The following is a 17,445-nucleotide window of genomic DNA, read 5'->3' on the forward strand; positions in this document are numbered from 1 at the left end:
GGACCCCACCTCTGCTTTCACCTGGTAAAATATTAACAGGTCCCAGTTGCTCAGCAGCTCTTGTGATGGGTAATACAGCTGCCTCAAAGGTATCAAGCTCAAGGATAACTCAGTATGTCACAGAGGGAGATAACTCTCACATGCATCCACAGCCACAAGTGTATCTCTAAAAACCACTTCTATATCCATGGAGCCCTGAAGACACAGTAAAACATGACGTTTCAAAGATACCAGCTGCAATCAAAATGCCTGGTGGTGGTGGGAGACTAAAATTAAAGAAAAATAACTGAACAATACAGACTGTGGCAATACTGAAAATTATTCAGTGGAAGAATTTAGCAACCAAAGTGTCATAAGAAGGCATCTCGGTGGCTGGGGAGCTGGAGGTCAGGAGCCTGCACTGGCTCTTTGCCACAGCCACAGGGGCAGCTGCTCACACTTGCTCTTACTCTGGGGATGACCAGGGCTTTTATGCATAAACCATTCCCTGGCTGTTCTCACCCTCGGTGCTGACTCTCACATCTGCGAAGGCCGTATCAGGGCTCAGTGACCAGCCAGCTGGACAGATGTCCTAACTCCCTGCCCAAATACTCAGCTCTAGCAAGAAGGCTCATCCTGTTCATACTTGTTCTACATAGATAATTATTATTACATTATAGACACAAATTCAAAAAACTGCGGAACTCTACATTATGGCTCACAGAGAATCTTAAAGGAGTCTCCTAGTCTTTAATTTTTAGTAAAGGTACTCATTGACGAGGACAACCCAGGGCACTTTCCTGTGTTGTATACATTTTGTCTTTTTCAAAAGCTAAAACTGATTTTATTTTATAATTTGTTAAATAAAAGTATCCCATTTCATTGCTGTGAATTAATCTCTTTGGGAAGGAACTCGTTGTCCTAATTAACTCTTAAATAAGTTCTTTGAAATGTTTTGAATGGTAGATATGAGACACTTAAATTTCCCATTTTTTCAGTGAACTTCATGTTAAAGTGTAACATGTATAAGGCAAAGTACAAAAATGGAAGGGATGTTCCCTGGCAGAGATGACCCCAATGCCAGGAGGGTCTTGTCTGAAGCTAATTTTACAGAAAGGGCATCTTGCAGCACTCAGTGCTCTGCATAGGCCTTGTTTACCACACTGTGAGTTTAGGTTTATCCTCAGAGTGGGGCAGGAATGTTCTCTGCTATTCGGGCTGTGAGGTAACATTCCACTTCAGTTTTGAATATCGATTCTACTATTTGTGGGTTTTAATTGTTTCCAGTTTGGGACTAATTCTTGGAGAGTGGTGTGGTCCTTCCAGGGGTCCAAAATGTAAAGCTGTACTACAGTAACAGTAAGATGACTAGCTATTTCCAGCGTAGATGCTGCACCAATGGGGCAAAGGCCACTGTGGCCTGAGTGACAACCAGGCAGCAATTAGGCCATGTAGGAGCATCGTTCTCCCCAGTGTCACACACAGCTATGCAGAAGCCAGGGTCACTTACAGGTCCCCTGGTGAAGCAGTTTAAATGCTTACTTCTGTGGAACCCAACACCTGGGAAATATAGTTTTTAGGATTCAGCAGGATAATCTGGGTGTATCTAGGAGGCACGCTGGATTCCCCATGTTCGTGTCTAACAGACAGTGCTGCTGTGTCTGTGCTGTCAGTTTTTCGACTGCTTGTTTTCATGGAACACCATTCCTGCAGGCAGACTGATATACAAGTGCACTTAGGCAGGCAAGGTAGCTGGCAGACATCTTCTCGTAAAGGGATGAGATGAGCTTGCCTTTCCAGGGAAGCAATTAATATTATTTGTTGCCAACAACAAAATTCAAGCTTTCAATAAATATCCAGAATTTTGGAAAACATACTTGCTCCTCTGCTGAGGCTGGAGTGTCCTGATGGCGGTGCCATTAGCTTTGTGAGACAACCTGACATCTAACACCTGCCAAGGTTGGCACCCATGATTTCCAAACAACTTACACCTGCTGCCACCCAGCAGGAACATGGGCCAAAGACCTACTCCAAAACCAGGGACCAGGGACCAGTCCATGGGGGATAGTTTCAGATTCCACACTGCAGCAAGCTTCTAAGAAATCACTGTTTCTAAAAGTTAAAAGAAAGTTAAAACATCTAACGTCTTCAGGGGATGGTTCAGACATCTCACCCATGTCCAGCAGATATCTGTCTGAGGGAGGTCAGCTCTGCTCTACATGCTCCAGCCAAATTTTACAAACATTTGGAAAGATAAATTTGTTCTCACAAATTTTTTGTTTGGAAAACATTTTTTTTCATAAAATGTCACTTATGTTAACATGTAATGAGTTTATTATTAAATGAATTTAATAGATACTTAGAATTCATACAAACTCTCTATAGATACAACCCACAAAAACAAAAGCTCCGTGGGGTGCCCCAAAGTTCTAAGAGTGTAAGGAGGTTCTAGACTAAACTGGTTGAGCATGACTCTCTAGGACATGTTCCCAAAACAATGTTCAGTGCCAGTCATTTTGATGGTGGGACATACTTTTCTTAATAAATAGGAAGACTCACTATGCTATTTAAGAATGTCTACAAATACTTTGCTATTTATTTAGAGCACAATGCCATAAACATGATAGACACTGTCACCTTTAGTACATAAGGAGCTCACACAGAGACGAAAAAGAGATCCTGTCAGCCGAAACATAGATCACATGTGTGACTCACACAGGGAAGATACAGGTGGTGTTCAAATTTGGGGAACTGTTCAATCTCTAGTGCCATGAAGCCAATATGATGGCAGGAAGGACTGGGCAAGCCTTTGCTGCCAGGATCGAGGCTCTGGCCTCAGTGAGGTGAGGCTTTGCAGGGGCTGTCCCAGGAGAAGGCAGAGCCATCTGGCTCAGCCACCCTGAGGAGGAAGCACCCAGGCAGATGCTGAGGCCACAGGTAAGCAGTATGCCAGAGTCCCACATCAAAGTATAAAGATGTGGCTGTATAGCTAAATTCAATTCCCAGTACCAGGGGGTAGGGGAGGGGGGATAGAAAGAAACAAAGAAAACAAGATGACACAAATTCTCAAGGCTGTGGACAGCACTACATAGTGCTGGGTCAGGAGTCCAGGCAGACTTGGCTTGGGGTCTCAAAGGCCAAATCAAGGTGTCAGCTCTGCTCTACCTGGGGGTTGGGGTTGTACTCCCAGGCCTACCTGGCAGATGGGTCCTGTTTCTTCGCTGGCCTTCAGGCTGGGTTGCCCTCAGCTCGTATCTTCTTGTGCTTTCAGCCAGTATGGCACCTGAGTCCACCTTACAACTCTGAACTTCCCTCCTGCCCATCTCTCTCTGCCTTCAGCCAGAGTTCTCTACTTTTGAGGATGCATGTTATTCAATTGGGCCCACCTGGGTGACACAGGCTACTATCTTAAGGATATTCTCCTTAACTGCCTCTACGAAGCCCCTTTGGCAAGTGACATAACCGATTCGGGGAGAGGTACATTTGGGGGACACTCTGTGATAGCTTATCTTGGCTGTCAACTTGACTGTACTTCTGAATATGCCTGTGCGGGTCTGTCCAGACATGACTGCCTTGTAGGTCAGTGAACAGAGTGTGGAGGACCAGCCCTGATTATGGGCAGCACCACCCAACAGGTTGAGGGGCCAGATGGAACAAAAAGTGGGAGGAGGAGGAAGCTTGCATGCACAAGATTGAACTCTTCAACCCTTGAACAAGTGTATTATTTTGCTGCTGGCATCACTTGTGGACATTAGACTCCAGCTTCTTGAGCATATGAACATGGATTCACACCCAGTGAGTAGGGAAGTCTTCAGCCTCAGACTGGAACTGTATCATTGGTCCCTCTTGTTCTGTTCTGAAGCTTCCAGCTGCTTGTACTGAGCAGCAACTGATTTCCTTTGCCCTCCAGCCTATGGGCAGCCATTTGGGACAATGCAGCTTCCGATCCTGTAGGCCAATCTAATAAATCCTCCCTCATAATTACATACATGTACACACGCAGGCATGCATTTTATTGGTTCTGTTCCTCTAGAGAACCTGAATTAATACACCCTCCAACCATACTAACCAATCATACTCCATGGGCACTGAGGGCAGGGCCACCTCATTTTTCTTTTGGCACCAAAGTCCCACCTCTAAAAACCCACAACTGCTTTCCTCTCCCCTGTCCAGGGAGAAACACATCCCAGAGAAGCCTAGGCAGAGCTGAAGGACCCTGTTTCCTTAGAGTAGGTCTTGGTGTTCAGTGACCCTCCTTCCCAGAAAGCTTGTGCTTCCAATCACTAGGAGCCCACCAGGCAAGGAACCTAAGCTGATGCCATCTTCTCAACCTTCCAGAACATTCTGGTGTGGTAAATGTGGCCCCAGGCCTGTGAGAGCTGACTCCAGCCCCTGCCTTGGTGTGAATGGTAGGCCCCTCTGCTGCTTTGGGAGTTAGGGCTCTTCCTTGCCTACCTAGGCCCTGACCACAAAGCCCTTCAATTCCTGGCCTGGCCAAGTCCTGCTCTGTATTTCTGGTGCTAAGTAAGTTTCAAGCACTGGGAGAAAATCTCAACTGGGCCAATGAATGCCACAGGGTGGGGTCCTTGCCAGTCCAGTAGAGCCCAAGGAAAGACATCTTTGAGCTTTCTTGCAGCATTCTGTTGTTCAGAGGGAGGGATATTCAGGATGTCTGACTTGCAGAGGCAGGAATCAGAGCAAGTGCTGAAATCAGCTTTAGATTGAGGGTATATATAAAAGGACATTGCACTGAGCATCTGACTGTGATCCAGAGTATTCCCGGGTACCCCTGGACTCAGAGCTGCAAGTCGGTTCCCTGGGGGTGGAGGGTCATCTCCCAGAGCCTCACTGCTACGAGTTGCATGTATGTGCCTGGGCAATGACAACCTGAGGATGTGTGGGGCCTGCAATCCCTGCTACTCCAGCCCCCTAAATTCCACTCAACGGTTTGGGCAGCAGGCTCCTTGCCAGAGGGGTAAGACCTCCCCTGACCCAGGTCAGAGGGGTACAGGCTGGCCCCACAGCTAAAGGGCCTCAGGAGTCCTGGGCCCTGTACAGGGCAGGGGTTCCTTCCAGGTTGCACATGTTTGACCACTGACACCTGGCACAGTGATGGGGGTAACTCTAGCAAGGAGGGTGAAAGGCTGCTTGGCTGTCAGGCACCTTCTAGGTGCATGACTGCTCGTTCCAAGATAAGGATATGAAGTGTTTACCACTGGGCTGGGTGCAAAACAAGTGGGTGTGAGACAGGTACCACACAGGCATGATCCTTCTTGCTGTCATGATTCACATGTCTGTTAGAAAGTGTCTCTATCACTGCAGGTGTGCTTTTCACCCTGAGCACGAACATTTTTAACTTGGGATCTAAGAAAGTGGGGAGAAGTGCTATAGAGGCCTGTACCTATAATGGAGCATCTCTGCCCTTGGGCAACCACCTCTGTGTGTGCTGCTTCCAGATGGACACTGTGTCCCAGAGGCCCCAGTGGGCAATGTTGTACCCTCCTCAGGAAAGCCCAGCATAGCCAAGGCAGCCATGGTGCAGAGCACTGCAGGCTCAGGTCTGGTCACATTTCCTGGCCACTTTCTGTCAAATCATTCGTCTTTCTTAAGTCATAACTCTCTGTGGCCCTGGAATAGTCTGAAGTGAAACACTGTTACTGATGTAAATTTCAAGATTCCACAAATGTCAGAGTAAAACAGAGAAAGCTTACTTGCCTGGGAAAGTCAGACAGACCCAGAATTCCTCTGGGACCCTGCACCATTGTGTGGGGGGGTGGGGGTGGGGGGGTGGGGAGGTTAATGCTGTCAACATTCCCAGAAAGATCCACAAATACAACGGCCCAGCTAACCCCATGTGTGCTGACCTAATATACTTGACCTTATTTTGCATACTTGAAAAAAGATCTTTAAAATAGTAAGAAAGTAACAGTATTATTTATTACTGTCGGTTAGTTTTGTTCTTAGGGCCAGTGCATTTAGTACACATGCATACTGACACAAGTGTACACATGTACACAGATGCAGACACACACATAAATGAGCACATGTGCACTGACACACAAACGGGCCTGAGCAGGAAAGGTTACCTGGTTCATCCAGCAAGGGCAGTGTGCCTTACCTGGGGGGAAATGAGATGTCCAGTTCATACAGTCTATCCTTAAAGACAGACAACTCTTTGTCAAACTCCAAAAGCTAAAGAAAAGATAAGAAAATAAAGTCACCTTGGTTTTCCTCACTGGGGGCACAGTGCTCTGTGTGCATCTGGGATGTCTATAACTTCCTAGGAACCTACAGGGCTCAAGCATTTGGTCTGACATCTGCCCTACCTAGGAGCTGCTAGGTCAAGTCACCAGAAAGATCTGGGGTGCCTTCCCACCCAGCTCTGATGACCAACTGTCTCTGCTGTGAGTAGCGCAACCTGCAGCTCTTGGGCTGCTTGGCTCTGCTCACTCAAGACACATGCAGGCACCCTAACACACTCATGCCCTGGGGCAGGGACTAGGAAGCTCTCACCAGTGTGGAAAATCCTTTCTACAGAAGGGACATTGCTCCTGCTGTGCCAATGACTAAAGTGACGCACATAGCAAGTGATGTCAACTTTGAGTAGATCATTTCCACATTGGTATGATTCTGACAACTCAGGAGGAAATATTCATTTCTACATGCACAGGGGGCAGCAAACAGCCCATCCCCTTGGGATGCTTCAGAGACAAAGTCAAGAGGGAATTGTGCCCCCCTGGAAGGAATGAGTCTCCACTGGCTGCATCTCTGGGTGATCACCATGCACACCCTCTGGGACATTGTTCATTAATCATGTCCCACCCCACAGCTGTGTAGGGGCAAGCCATTGAACTGGGGCTCCCCTCAAAACCATACCGTGTCCTTGCTCCTTCTTGCCACCTCATCCATCATTCCTGAACATGCAATTAGCAGCATCATGTACACAGTAATTACCTATGTGCCAGGCTGCTACCTGCCCACCTGCACTGGGTTTCCTGCCTATTCTCCAACAGAGTGCCACCTTTACCAATCAGCATTTGGTGGGCCCCACTCCTGCTCATTGGCTGGTATGTTCTGGGGCTGAATCGAGGTTAGATCACAGGAAATAGCTGCAATCCCCATCAGAAGTAGTAGTGCTTATGGTGAAGGGACAGGAGGAGTAAGCCAAAGCCCCTTTAAAGCAAGGGACCATTCAAACAGAGCTGGCTTATTTCAATCTTACACCATCAAAGCCATATCCTGCAGCAACCTAGATGTTCAGAGACATGAGCAAGAGAGTCCCAAACTGCCTTTTGTGACTCAGATACCAATGCTAGGGGCCTGGACACTAGAAGGTATCATATGAATCAATCTCCCGTTAGTGGGGAATAGCCACACCAAACCTCACCCAGCTCAATGCTGTTCCTTGCAGCTACCAGGCTGGGATGGTGGGTTTCCAGAGCTGAGGCAACACAGCAGGGAGCACCAGGTCTGGCAGGCAGGTGTTGGGAAGGCTGTTGGCTTCAGTCTGGCATTAACATGGCGTTGGCCAAGATTAACAAGAACAGTAACCACTCTGGCTCTGTAGCTGCCTGTCTGGCAGGCAGCTTTTCCTAAAAGGCCTAGATGGGAGCACTTAGGGGATGCTGAGATTTAGAAAGGTCCATGGTCAACAAGTGCCTCTGAACAAACTGTTGTGGCTCTTGAAATGCAACTTTCAGAGTTTCACAAAAAGAAGCTTCTCTTATTTTTCCTTACGTTTTGAAGGGAAGTCCTGGAATGTCAGGCATTACCCAGGCCTCATCTACGAAGATGGGTACAGGCAGAAGCCCTGGTTTCAGTGACTGGCCCTGGGCAGCCCCAGCACTGTCCCATAGCACCTCCCAAGCACCTCACTAGGAGACACTGGGCAAGGAATCCTCTGGAATGTAGGCCTGCACACTCAGAAGGGAAACAGCTGGCACACTCCACGTAGGGCTTCAGGGAGGTAGCTGTAAGAGAAGGGCTCAGGCTCCACAAGGAAGCTACAGGCTGGGCATGTGCTGCCCCATGGCCACTGAACCCAGAGATTGTACACAAAGAACCACTTTCAAGGATGCTTGAGAAAACTGACCTTCCATTCATGTGAGATGGGTATCAACCTCCATGCAGTGCACAGTGTTGCTGTGGGGGTTTGCCTAAAATTTCCAATTAAAGAGCAGATGACTAATATAAACATGAACACACACATGCAAGTTACAGAGAAGTGGGGAAACTCTGAAAAGGAGGAAGAATTGGCCTGAGGCTACTAGGGAGTAACCGGTTAGCAAGTGGAGGCCATTTATTATTCCCTCCCAGCTTGACTACCTGGGGCTCATCAGTGGCCATTCTGTCTAGGGTGGCTGCACTGAGGTACTACTCAGCAGACTGAGGCCACCGTTTCATTACCCCTCCCCCATTTTCAAAAGTATGAAGTAAAAATAAAGGAATCAAGTATCTGCTTTGAAATGAATTTGATCTTTAAGCTGCTTCAATAGTAACAGAGGCCAAGAGGAATGGACTAGGAACTCTGGGCCTCCTATAAGCCACCCTCACCCACATGTGTTCATCTGATACTGACAATGTAAGGTCCCCCAGGCTCAAGTCCCCAGCCTCCATACTAAAAGAAAAATTGCCAGGTGATAGCCCTCTCTTTAAATTACCCATTGTTGACTGCCTTTTTTTTTTTTTGGTCCTGGGGATCGAACTCAGGACCTTGTGCTTATGAGGCAGGTGCTGTGCCACTGAGCTAAATCCCCAGCCCCAAAGTAAATTTTTTCTTTTTTGGTACCAGGGATCCAACCAGGACCTTGGGCTTTTGAGGCAGGCCCGGTGCCACCGAACTAAATTCCCTACTTCCCTGATTTTTAACACAGAAATATCCTGAAATTTGAAAAGGAACATATTCTGATTCATACATGCTTATTTGGTGTCTGCAGCATGCCAAGTATTTGCTGACCATCAACAATCACTGCCCTCCTGGGGCTTCACGTCTAACGGTGACACAGAGATTAATATGAAAGCCACACAGGCAAATGTAAAACTGTTCCATGACTGTGTGGAGGGCAGACACAGGTGGCCGCACCAGGTGCCACTCAGCCAGCTGGCTCCGACAGGCAGTGGGACCCTCACCATGTGTGACCAGTGTAGAGACTGATCAAGTTTCCAGCCCTGAAACATCAACATGAAATGATGTGGATTAAAGCCTCTACTACCACCAGCACAAAATATCAGAGATGTTTCTGATTAGAAATCACATTGCATTTCTGTTGAATTGATAATTTGTATCTCTTTGAGATTTTTCACAAACATGATAACCAATTTCACATGTGTCTTAAACATTCTTCCTGATTACAAAGTGAAAAACAGCGAAGGCCATGTGTGGACAATGATAAAGCAGCTGCTGGTCATACGTATCTGTCAGGAGCTGTCCCAGCTGCACAAATTCCACTGTTGCTGCAGAGACACTGAGCTGATAAAGAAAAAAGAGCCCAGAAAATCAATGCATTTGGAGCTTGGGCGGTTGCTAAACACACAGAAAACATCTCTATCCAACAGGCCAAGTGCCTCGAAAATTCCCAAGCCCTGCCCTGGGACAGCCAAGGAAAATTTAATCTCTCCAAATCCTCACCAGGGCACTCCATCCTGCAGCCCTGACAGCCACACTTATAATTAATTATACAATTTCGATGAGAATATCGACTAAACAAAGCTATAAATCATAGAAAAAGTCAATAGGCATGGACACATTCAATCATGTCCCGGCCAATGATTACTACTCTTAAAATACAATAATTATTTTCAGGAGCCAGCTTGAATTAAATTTCTGTCAGACGGGTACAAGACCCATGGTTGATGAAGGATGCGATGGATTTTGGGGGCTGAGTCCAGTGTAGGCACATCCATTCTGTGGATAGTAGTTTGTTTTTAACGTTCATGGCGCAGCGTGTTTAACTAGACCATGAAGATGAGATTATCTCTCATGCTCATTAGGCCATTTATCTTGTCCCTCCAGGGCCAGTGGGAATGACTCCCATATTCTAGTCATGACTGACAGCAGCTGATTCCTCTACAAGCCACATAACATGAGTAGGGGCCTGGGCCCACACACATCAGCATCAGCCCCTTAGACACTTTTAAGGGCACCGTGTCTCAGAACCTGAACAGCAAGGTGGGCAAGACTGCAGTCAAAGGTCCTGCTCACTTCAGGCTCTTTGGAGAAAGTACACAAACCTGATCAAGGGGGCGGAGACCACCTGTACTCTGGGCACCTGCAAGCCCAGCCTCTTTCTGGATAAGGTTCTGGACAGCACACATCGGATGGGTCTACAGGTCCTTCTGAAATCATCACATGGGAATATCTTCTCTACTTCAATTCAACTATAGTTTTTCATATTAGAATCATATCCAAAAGTTTTGAAAATTTAAACCGGTATTCTTTAAAAAGATATAAAACTGTCATGTAGTGAATGCACAGAAGATCAACACTTATGGCAAAACAACACTAATCAGATCAAATGCTAGGAAAACCACACATGACCCACACACACACGAGACACTGTCCTGATGCTTCCAGAACCCGCATGCCTTCCACCTCCACCTCCAAGGCACTGCTCAAGCTTAGGCTGTTTTCTCCTCAGCTGCTTGAACTCCTTCTCACCAGTCTCCTTGCTCTTTCCAGAATATTCTGTTCCCTCAGCCACCCCAGTGGATTCCTCAAAGGGATCCTCTATTCACTTTCTGCCTTGCACAGGGGCCTGGGTGACCTTACTTCTATAGGTCTGAGGGGATGGCTCTGCTGGGGATCCCATAGCACTCGACCCAGGCTCCAAGCTCAGATGGCCATGAAGCTATGAGGGATAGCCCCCATGTCTCCTGAGCATCTGACTTCCACACACATTCTCCCATCTACTCTACTGAAGTGAGTTGGGATGCTGCCCTCTCTGTGTAGACAACAAGCAAGATGACACAGCCACTGTCCTAACGGACCCACCTCTCTAGCAGGAAATACATGGAATGTTAAGTTTACATGACTAAGCATGTAAAGGACACTGGTGGGCATCTGAGGAAAGTCAACTTTACCAGGCTCTAGAGCAGCTATGGTGAACCTTTTAGAGCTTTCAATGATACAAACAACCTGCTGTGGTATGCATGCCATAGAGGCCACCACTGCCACCACTGCCACCACTGCCCTAGAGGGCCTGAGGAGGAAAAGGGGAAGGGGAAGGGAAAGGGAAAGGGAAACTGTGAGAAAAGTGCATGTGTCCTGGTGTGGGGGTGGAGGGTTCCCCGTGGAAAAGCAAAAATAGATTCAGTGATGCCAGTGATCAGGCTTCTAAGGCAAATGGGATGTGAAATGAGAATGTGGCTGAGGCCTAACCCCATGCAGCAGGAGAGAGGTTCTATGCCTAGGAGGGGGAGATGATTCAGGCACCATGAAAAGAGTCTAGGGCAGGCACCAACCAGTGGAAGAGATGTAGGAGTCATGGAAGTGTCCAGGTTCTGGGTTGAACCAGTGGCAAATGGTAGATATTTCTCAAGAAAAGAGACAGAATATGGGGAGAGTGTGGATCTGGACTCCATGGAGATAAATCGAGGCACCCAAAGTCATCTAAGACAAGCCAGCAAAAGTGCATTGTGCACATGTCCCACCGTGCCTGACCTGCAAAGCCTGGGTCTGCCCCAGCACCTGTACACTCTCGTTGCAACATGTTCCTCACAGCACCCCCGTCCCCACCCATGGCAGCCCTTGTTGGGGCTACAAGTGGCTATGACCAGCTTCAAGAACCAATCCTGTACTTTTCAAGAAAGTAAAGGGTGCTGACTTGGGCACTGGCTGTTAAACACCACTGTCACACTGTAGAATGGAACCTTCCACAGAGGGAGTTTATGCCACAGAAACTGGCAGATGTTTTAAGGGCACCCTCACCCAGCACTGATCCACATTTACCAGAACATAAAGTTTCCAAGAAATATCTGTAAATTCATTTAAAATGGTACACAAGTATACTACAATAAAAAAGTAACAGCTTAAGAGTACAGTAGACCACCTTTCAGTGTAGGACTGCAGGCGGCCCTCCCAGGGAAGGCCGGGGGCTCAGGAGTGAGGGCAGAGTCCTAAAGTTGGGGCTACCTTTGGCAGTAGCCACACTCTTAACTGATTTGAGCTGCATGTTCCCTTTAATGTGCAGCTCAATTTACACACATGTGCTCATGCACATGCACACACACCCATACACATGAATTCATACAATGTACACAAAACAAACTTGTGTACTGGTATTCATGCATGTGCACATATATACATATGCACACAGCAAGGCCAGCAACAGGTGTGTGAGGAGCTCACACAGACCCACCGTGCCTGTGCGCAGCTTTTCCACATTTGAAAAGAAGCTCTAGGCCCACTGCCCACCCAACAAGGACTTCCCCACCCAAGGCACCCAGGGTCTCACCTCACCCCTGCAGGAGTTTCAAATGCTGACAGATAGAATGGCATGCTGCCTGTTAACAGGAACATAACCCAGGCGGCCCAGCCTAGCCTAGGTGCTAGACTAATCCCATAAACTTTCACCTATCAAGTCAGCCTTGAGCCCCAGCAAGGCACAGAGCCCTGGGTGGTTCCTTATAAGCAGAAGCACAGGGGAAGAGTCCCAGGGTAAGTGGCCACACATCTGGAAACAAAACTCACCGCAGTGCCATTGTTGTCCCGGAAGACTTCCTGGTTGAAGTAGTCAAAGAGCTTCTTTTCTAACTGGAGCACAACCTGCCAAGTCAGAGTGGCCTCAGTGCCCAATGGGTAGGCACATGTGTGTACGTGAGGGTATCACACCCTCCCACCCCTAGGTCTCCAGGCTCTAGGGTAACTACAAGGCCCTCATTCCCCTAAGCTGGGTATGGCCAGTTGTCACTGGCCCATAGTCATAGGTCACTTACCTTACGATCATTGTCTGACTCTCGAAATATCAACTTCACCACTTCGTTGGTGTCAGCAGCCCGAACCGTCTGCATGGTAGCCTTTGTGCAGAGAGTCTGTGGAAAGACATGGAGGAAACTCAGTCCCAGAAGAAAGTCAACTTGCCTGGAGCACTAGGCAGTGCTGCCCCCAAAGCCACAATTTCCTGACCTTTCCTGACCAGTGAGTGAATTCCTGGCCTCTCTAACTGGAGGGGAAGGTAGCTTGGTGTTGCTTCCCCCATGTGTTTCACACCTTGTGCTGAAGAATCCTACCCCATCAGCCATCCCTGGCCTACCCCCTCATAGTGGGATGGCCCATGTCTCCACAGGACCCTGGCTGGGTGTAGCTGGCACCACAACACAAACCAAAAAGTATTTTTGTGCTTCCACATGAAAGCAAAGTCTCGCCAGCAGTGCCCACAGCCAGGGCAAGTCTAACTCCTTCCTGCTCCTGCTCTGCTGCCCTGAGCTTCCCCAACTTGGGAGCCAGAGAGAATTTTTGAAAGGGAAGCCTGCAACTAGGTTATGGTGTGTATGTAAATTATAATCCAATAAATTTGTTTTTAAACAACAGAATACATAATTTTTACTTAAAAAGAAAGACCACTGGAAAAAAAAGAAAGAAAGAAAGAAAGACCACTGTAACAAAAGTAACTGACATTATAAAGTCTCTCCACTGCAGGAGCCAGCTCCACTGCTAGGAGGCCCTGGATCCAGGAGAGCTGGCTTAGGACTGCAGTTGACAAGTACATACTGAGTGTGAGCCTTGAAAGCTCTTTGGCAGCCCAGCCCAGCTCACGTGCTGCACTGTGCGGACAGAGCATCTACCCTACAGACACTGGGGACAAGGGACACCCTGGTGTGTACAGCATCCCAGCAGAGCTGCCACTCTGGAAGCATACTCCAGGATAGGCCATTGATATTCACTGGAAGATCAGCTAGCGGGGCCACACCTCCAGAGTGGCTTTTGGACCCCTGTGTCACAAATCAGTCTGGCCAGCTTAGGAACAGTGAGAGGATTAGGGCACATACCCAAACAACCCAGCTGAGCTTGGCCACCCTGCCCTTCCTGGGTCCCACGGAGGTCCCGGCCCCATCCAAATGCTAATGTGCTTAAGTGGCTTAAGCCCCTCGGTGAAAGGGGAAGGCTCCGTGCAGGCAGAAGGCCATTGTGGCTCCTTCAAGAAGCAGTTCAGGAAATTCATGGCTCTGTCTCCTGAAGGCATCTGCTGGAATCATTTTTAAAAACTGCTTTATCTCACCACTTTAGGCAACTCCCAAAGGACAAACATAGGATGATCCCCAGAGCCAGGCAAGGCCAGCAGCTCCTGCCCGCCCCCTTTCCCCTACACCCTCTCCCTTGGAGGTGCCTCATTCACATGTTTTAAAGAAGCGATCAGGGGCTGAGCATGGGCAAAGCCCGCCTTTCCCTTTCCTTTCCATCCAGGGAAGTCGTGACCACTCATGCAGAAAACTTCCAGGCCAGCCCTTCTGGCTCAACTACTACAGAAGGGATTCTGTTCTTTTGAAAGAAGAAAACAACACAAAACAAAAATACTCCAAGTACTATTTTTAACATCACATCTAAGATTTATTTCACTATTAGTAGCTATATGTAAGAACATTAGAAGGGTAGCCCAGCACAATCTTACTGGCCCTTAAAGGCCTGTTTTTTCTTCTGGAATTTTCTTCCTTGGTGTATCAAGGAAGTCCACCTGTTGTGTGGACAGTGGAATCCCTGATTTCTTCTTGTTTGGACAGCAACCAAAACATGCTGCCTAGACCCAGTGCTCCAGGCACTGGTGACAGCAGGAGAAGGCTGTTTTCTTCACAGTTGAATCACATAATTTTTACAGCCCATTTAATTTGCACAAAACCACCCAGTGATCAGATGCCCCGAAGCACACGTGTGTAATTGGGCTGCTCAACTCTTCCCAGGAACTAAAAAATCTGTCCTCTTACCCCCAACTCAACTGTCACAAATACTCCCCACAAAGTTCAAAACTCTATTAAAGGCAAACAAACTATCAACCCTAACAACTCCAGTCTTTTAAATACAATGTTAAAAAGCTCCTTTAGAAAAACAGAAATTATTCTGTGCTGACACATACAAATGAATACATGATATATGGGTATACCTGAGATATGACAATGCCAGCCACAGACTTGGGCCCCAACCTCAGAAAAAGAACCTAGTCTCCAATAGGGTCCTTCCAGACACCTCTTTACCACCTGTGGGAAAGGACACAGGGGTCCAAAGTGCATGGGGCTTTTTAGGACCAGGGCCAGCCCAAGGATGTTCCAGTAGCTGGTTCACAAAGATCTGCATTAGCATGTCCTCCTGGGCCTAACAGAGTCAGATTTGCAGGAGCTGGTAGGGCAGTATGGTTCCAGAGCTTAGGACAAGATATCTTATAGAAAATACATTCTTATGTCCTATGAGAATTTTGTTGTATAGTAGTAAGAGGCATATCAAGCAAATATATATATATATATATATATTTATTTATTTATTTATTTATTTTAGATTTTTTAAAATTTTCTACCAGCAATGGAAACTAGGTAAGGCAGATCTAAGATCAGGGTGAAGACACAGAACTAGGTAGTAGTACTCTAGCAGTTTTTAACAGTTAAGTTGCTAAATGAGAATCAAAGTTATGACACATCTCCTGGGCACTTGTGCATCCATTTCCAGAGTGAGCAGGCATTTTTGGGAAGCATTTCAGTTTACATTTACCACCAGCTGGAGAAGTTTTGCCACCTGAAGTTTCAGAGGGTAGATTACCACTGCAGCGGGCACACCACTTAGCCATAGCAGGTGCTGACAGCAAGGGCTACCAAGGGGCACACGCACTATTGAGCAGCAGCCTGACATCCACAGGAAGGGCGGACTGGTTCCAAAGGATCACACAGCCCAGAGCTGGGCAGTCAGGGACCTCAGGTCAAGCCATCAGTCAACATTTTTTATGGGTCACTGGTACCAGCACTGGAGTGGCAGAAGACACATTACCTCTTCACCACACTCCGTGCCACATTTTGAGAAGAGCCAGGTAAACATGCTCTCTGCATTCCTGAAGCTGGTGAATATGTGGACATTTGGGCAGGTAACTAATATGGCTTCTTAGGGGAAGTACAGGAGGAAGTACAGCTGGTGGAAGCTCCAGATATAGAGATCCAGCCTGAGCAAAGGCAGGACAAGGTAGGGGTCTGAGCACAGGGAAAGGCCATGGAAAGCCCTTGGAGGAGGAAAGATGGTATAGGGTCAGGAGGGCAACAAGAGAATCCGCTTCTAGTCTAGGGATGGTGGACCTGCAGAGAGGTGATATAACATCATACAGGAAGTGGTCATGGCAGGGACACAGCCTTAGGAAGAGGGTAAATTAGAGCTGGACTGGGAGACAGAGTTGGTAGAACCACAGGGGTGGGGATTGATGTGGAGGAGAGACGGGGAGCGGGTACTACTCCTCAGATGAGCAGAACAGAAATGGAGGTATTCCCAGCACAGCTGGTGGTCCCTGCTGTGGGTCCCCACTGTGGCCTAGAGGGTCCCTTTTTTCCTCAAAGGAACAAAGACAGAGGAAATCCAAACATGCTCCCAGGAAGTTTATTTTGTATGAAAAAGACACTGCTTGGTGAAATAGGAATGGCAGGCCTTTGTTGTTGGCTTGTCCCCACAGACTATGATACTGCTGGGCTTCAATCTCTCATCTGGAGCCCTGGGAACCTTCACAGGCCTGCAAGGAACACCACTCAGACCACAGGACATATAATCTAAGGGCTGGGTTTGGTGCACAGCCTGAGCATAGGCACCACTGAGGCAGGAGTAGCCTGACGCCATGTTAAGGGTCTAGAGCCAGCTGAAGGTGTCTCCTCACAGGGAGGAATGAGTCCTAGGCAGTGTATGGCGTGTGCAGTGAGCCCTGGGGGCTCTAGTAATCTGAAAGTGCTCATGGTACCCCTCCTGCCATCTGGTCACGCCCCTTAGCCTCATGGCCAGTGCCAGGAGTGATGCAGTGTGCTGTAGAGTTACCCAGGTAGGGGAAGCTGCAGAGAAGGGAGGCTAGGCTTAAGCGAGCAGGATTCAGAGCCACTGGAAAAAGTCACCAGGCTTAGGAAATCTCTTTCTGCTGCAATGACTTAGTCTAATTCCTAGATTATTCCTTGCCAATTACTATGTTCTGTTTATTTGTTTTCTAAAGCAGACCATTTTGTGAATTGCTGGAGCCACAAACTCCCTCCCTAGGACCAGTGCCCAGGCTCTGCAGACAGCCCTGGCTCCACTTGGAGCTGCAGCTTGCCAGTACCTTCTGAGAGGGAGGCATCCTGGGTCTTGGCCCTCCCAGAGTAGTTGAGGAGCTCCATGAGAGAGTGCAGGGCCCAGCTCTCTGAAGGGTAGGTAAAGCCATCTACACCAGATCAAAAGCTGACAGGCAAGGTGCTGCTGCCATTGTTTCTCTAACTGGAAACCAGTATCCATGGCTCTCCTGGAGCCACCCAGAGTATCCCAAGAGA

The 17,445-nt window shown here is 47.9% G+C and overlaps 1 protein-coding gene across 5 annotated transcripts in view; it reads right to left on the minus strand.

The window, feature by feature from the left end:
* Positions 1-17,445, minus strand: part of Inpp5a (inositol polyphosphate-5-phosphatase A) — a 251,681-nt gene that overhangs the window by 8,850 nt on the left and 225,386 nt on the right. For 4 of the 5 annotated variants that reach the window (XM_087185601.1, XM_013069956.3, XM_087185598.1 and 1 more), the window contains 3 exons: positions 12,913-13,008; positions 12,668-12,742; positions 6,098-6,171 (listed from right to left, as the gene is read on the minus strand). In XM_087185601.1, the coding sequence (XP_087041727.1) occupies positions 6,098-6,171; positions 12,668-12,742; positions 12,913-13,008 (245 nt within the window). The remainder of the gene's footprint in view (positions 1-6,097; positions 6,172-12,667; positions 12,743-12,912; positions 13,009-17,445) is intronic. The other variant, XM_087185599.1, reaches the window with a different exon arrangement.

This window comes from Heterocephalus glaber, unplaced genomic scaffold (assembly GCF_053883595.1).
Source record: "Heterocephalus glaber isolate CG9 unplaced genomic scaffold, H.glaber_assembly_v1.0 deba00001497, whole genome shotgun sequence".
Lineage (NCBI taxonomy): Eukaryota > Metazoa > Chordata > Mammalia > Rodentia > Bathyergidae > Heterocephalus > Heterocephalus glaber.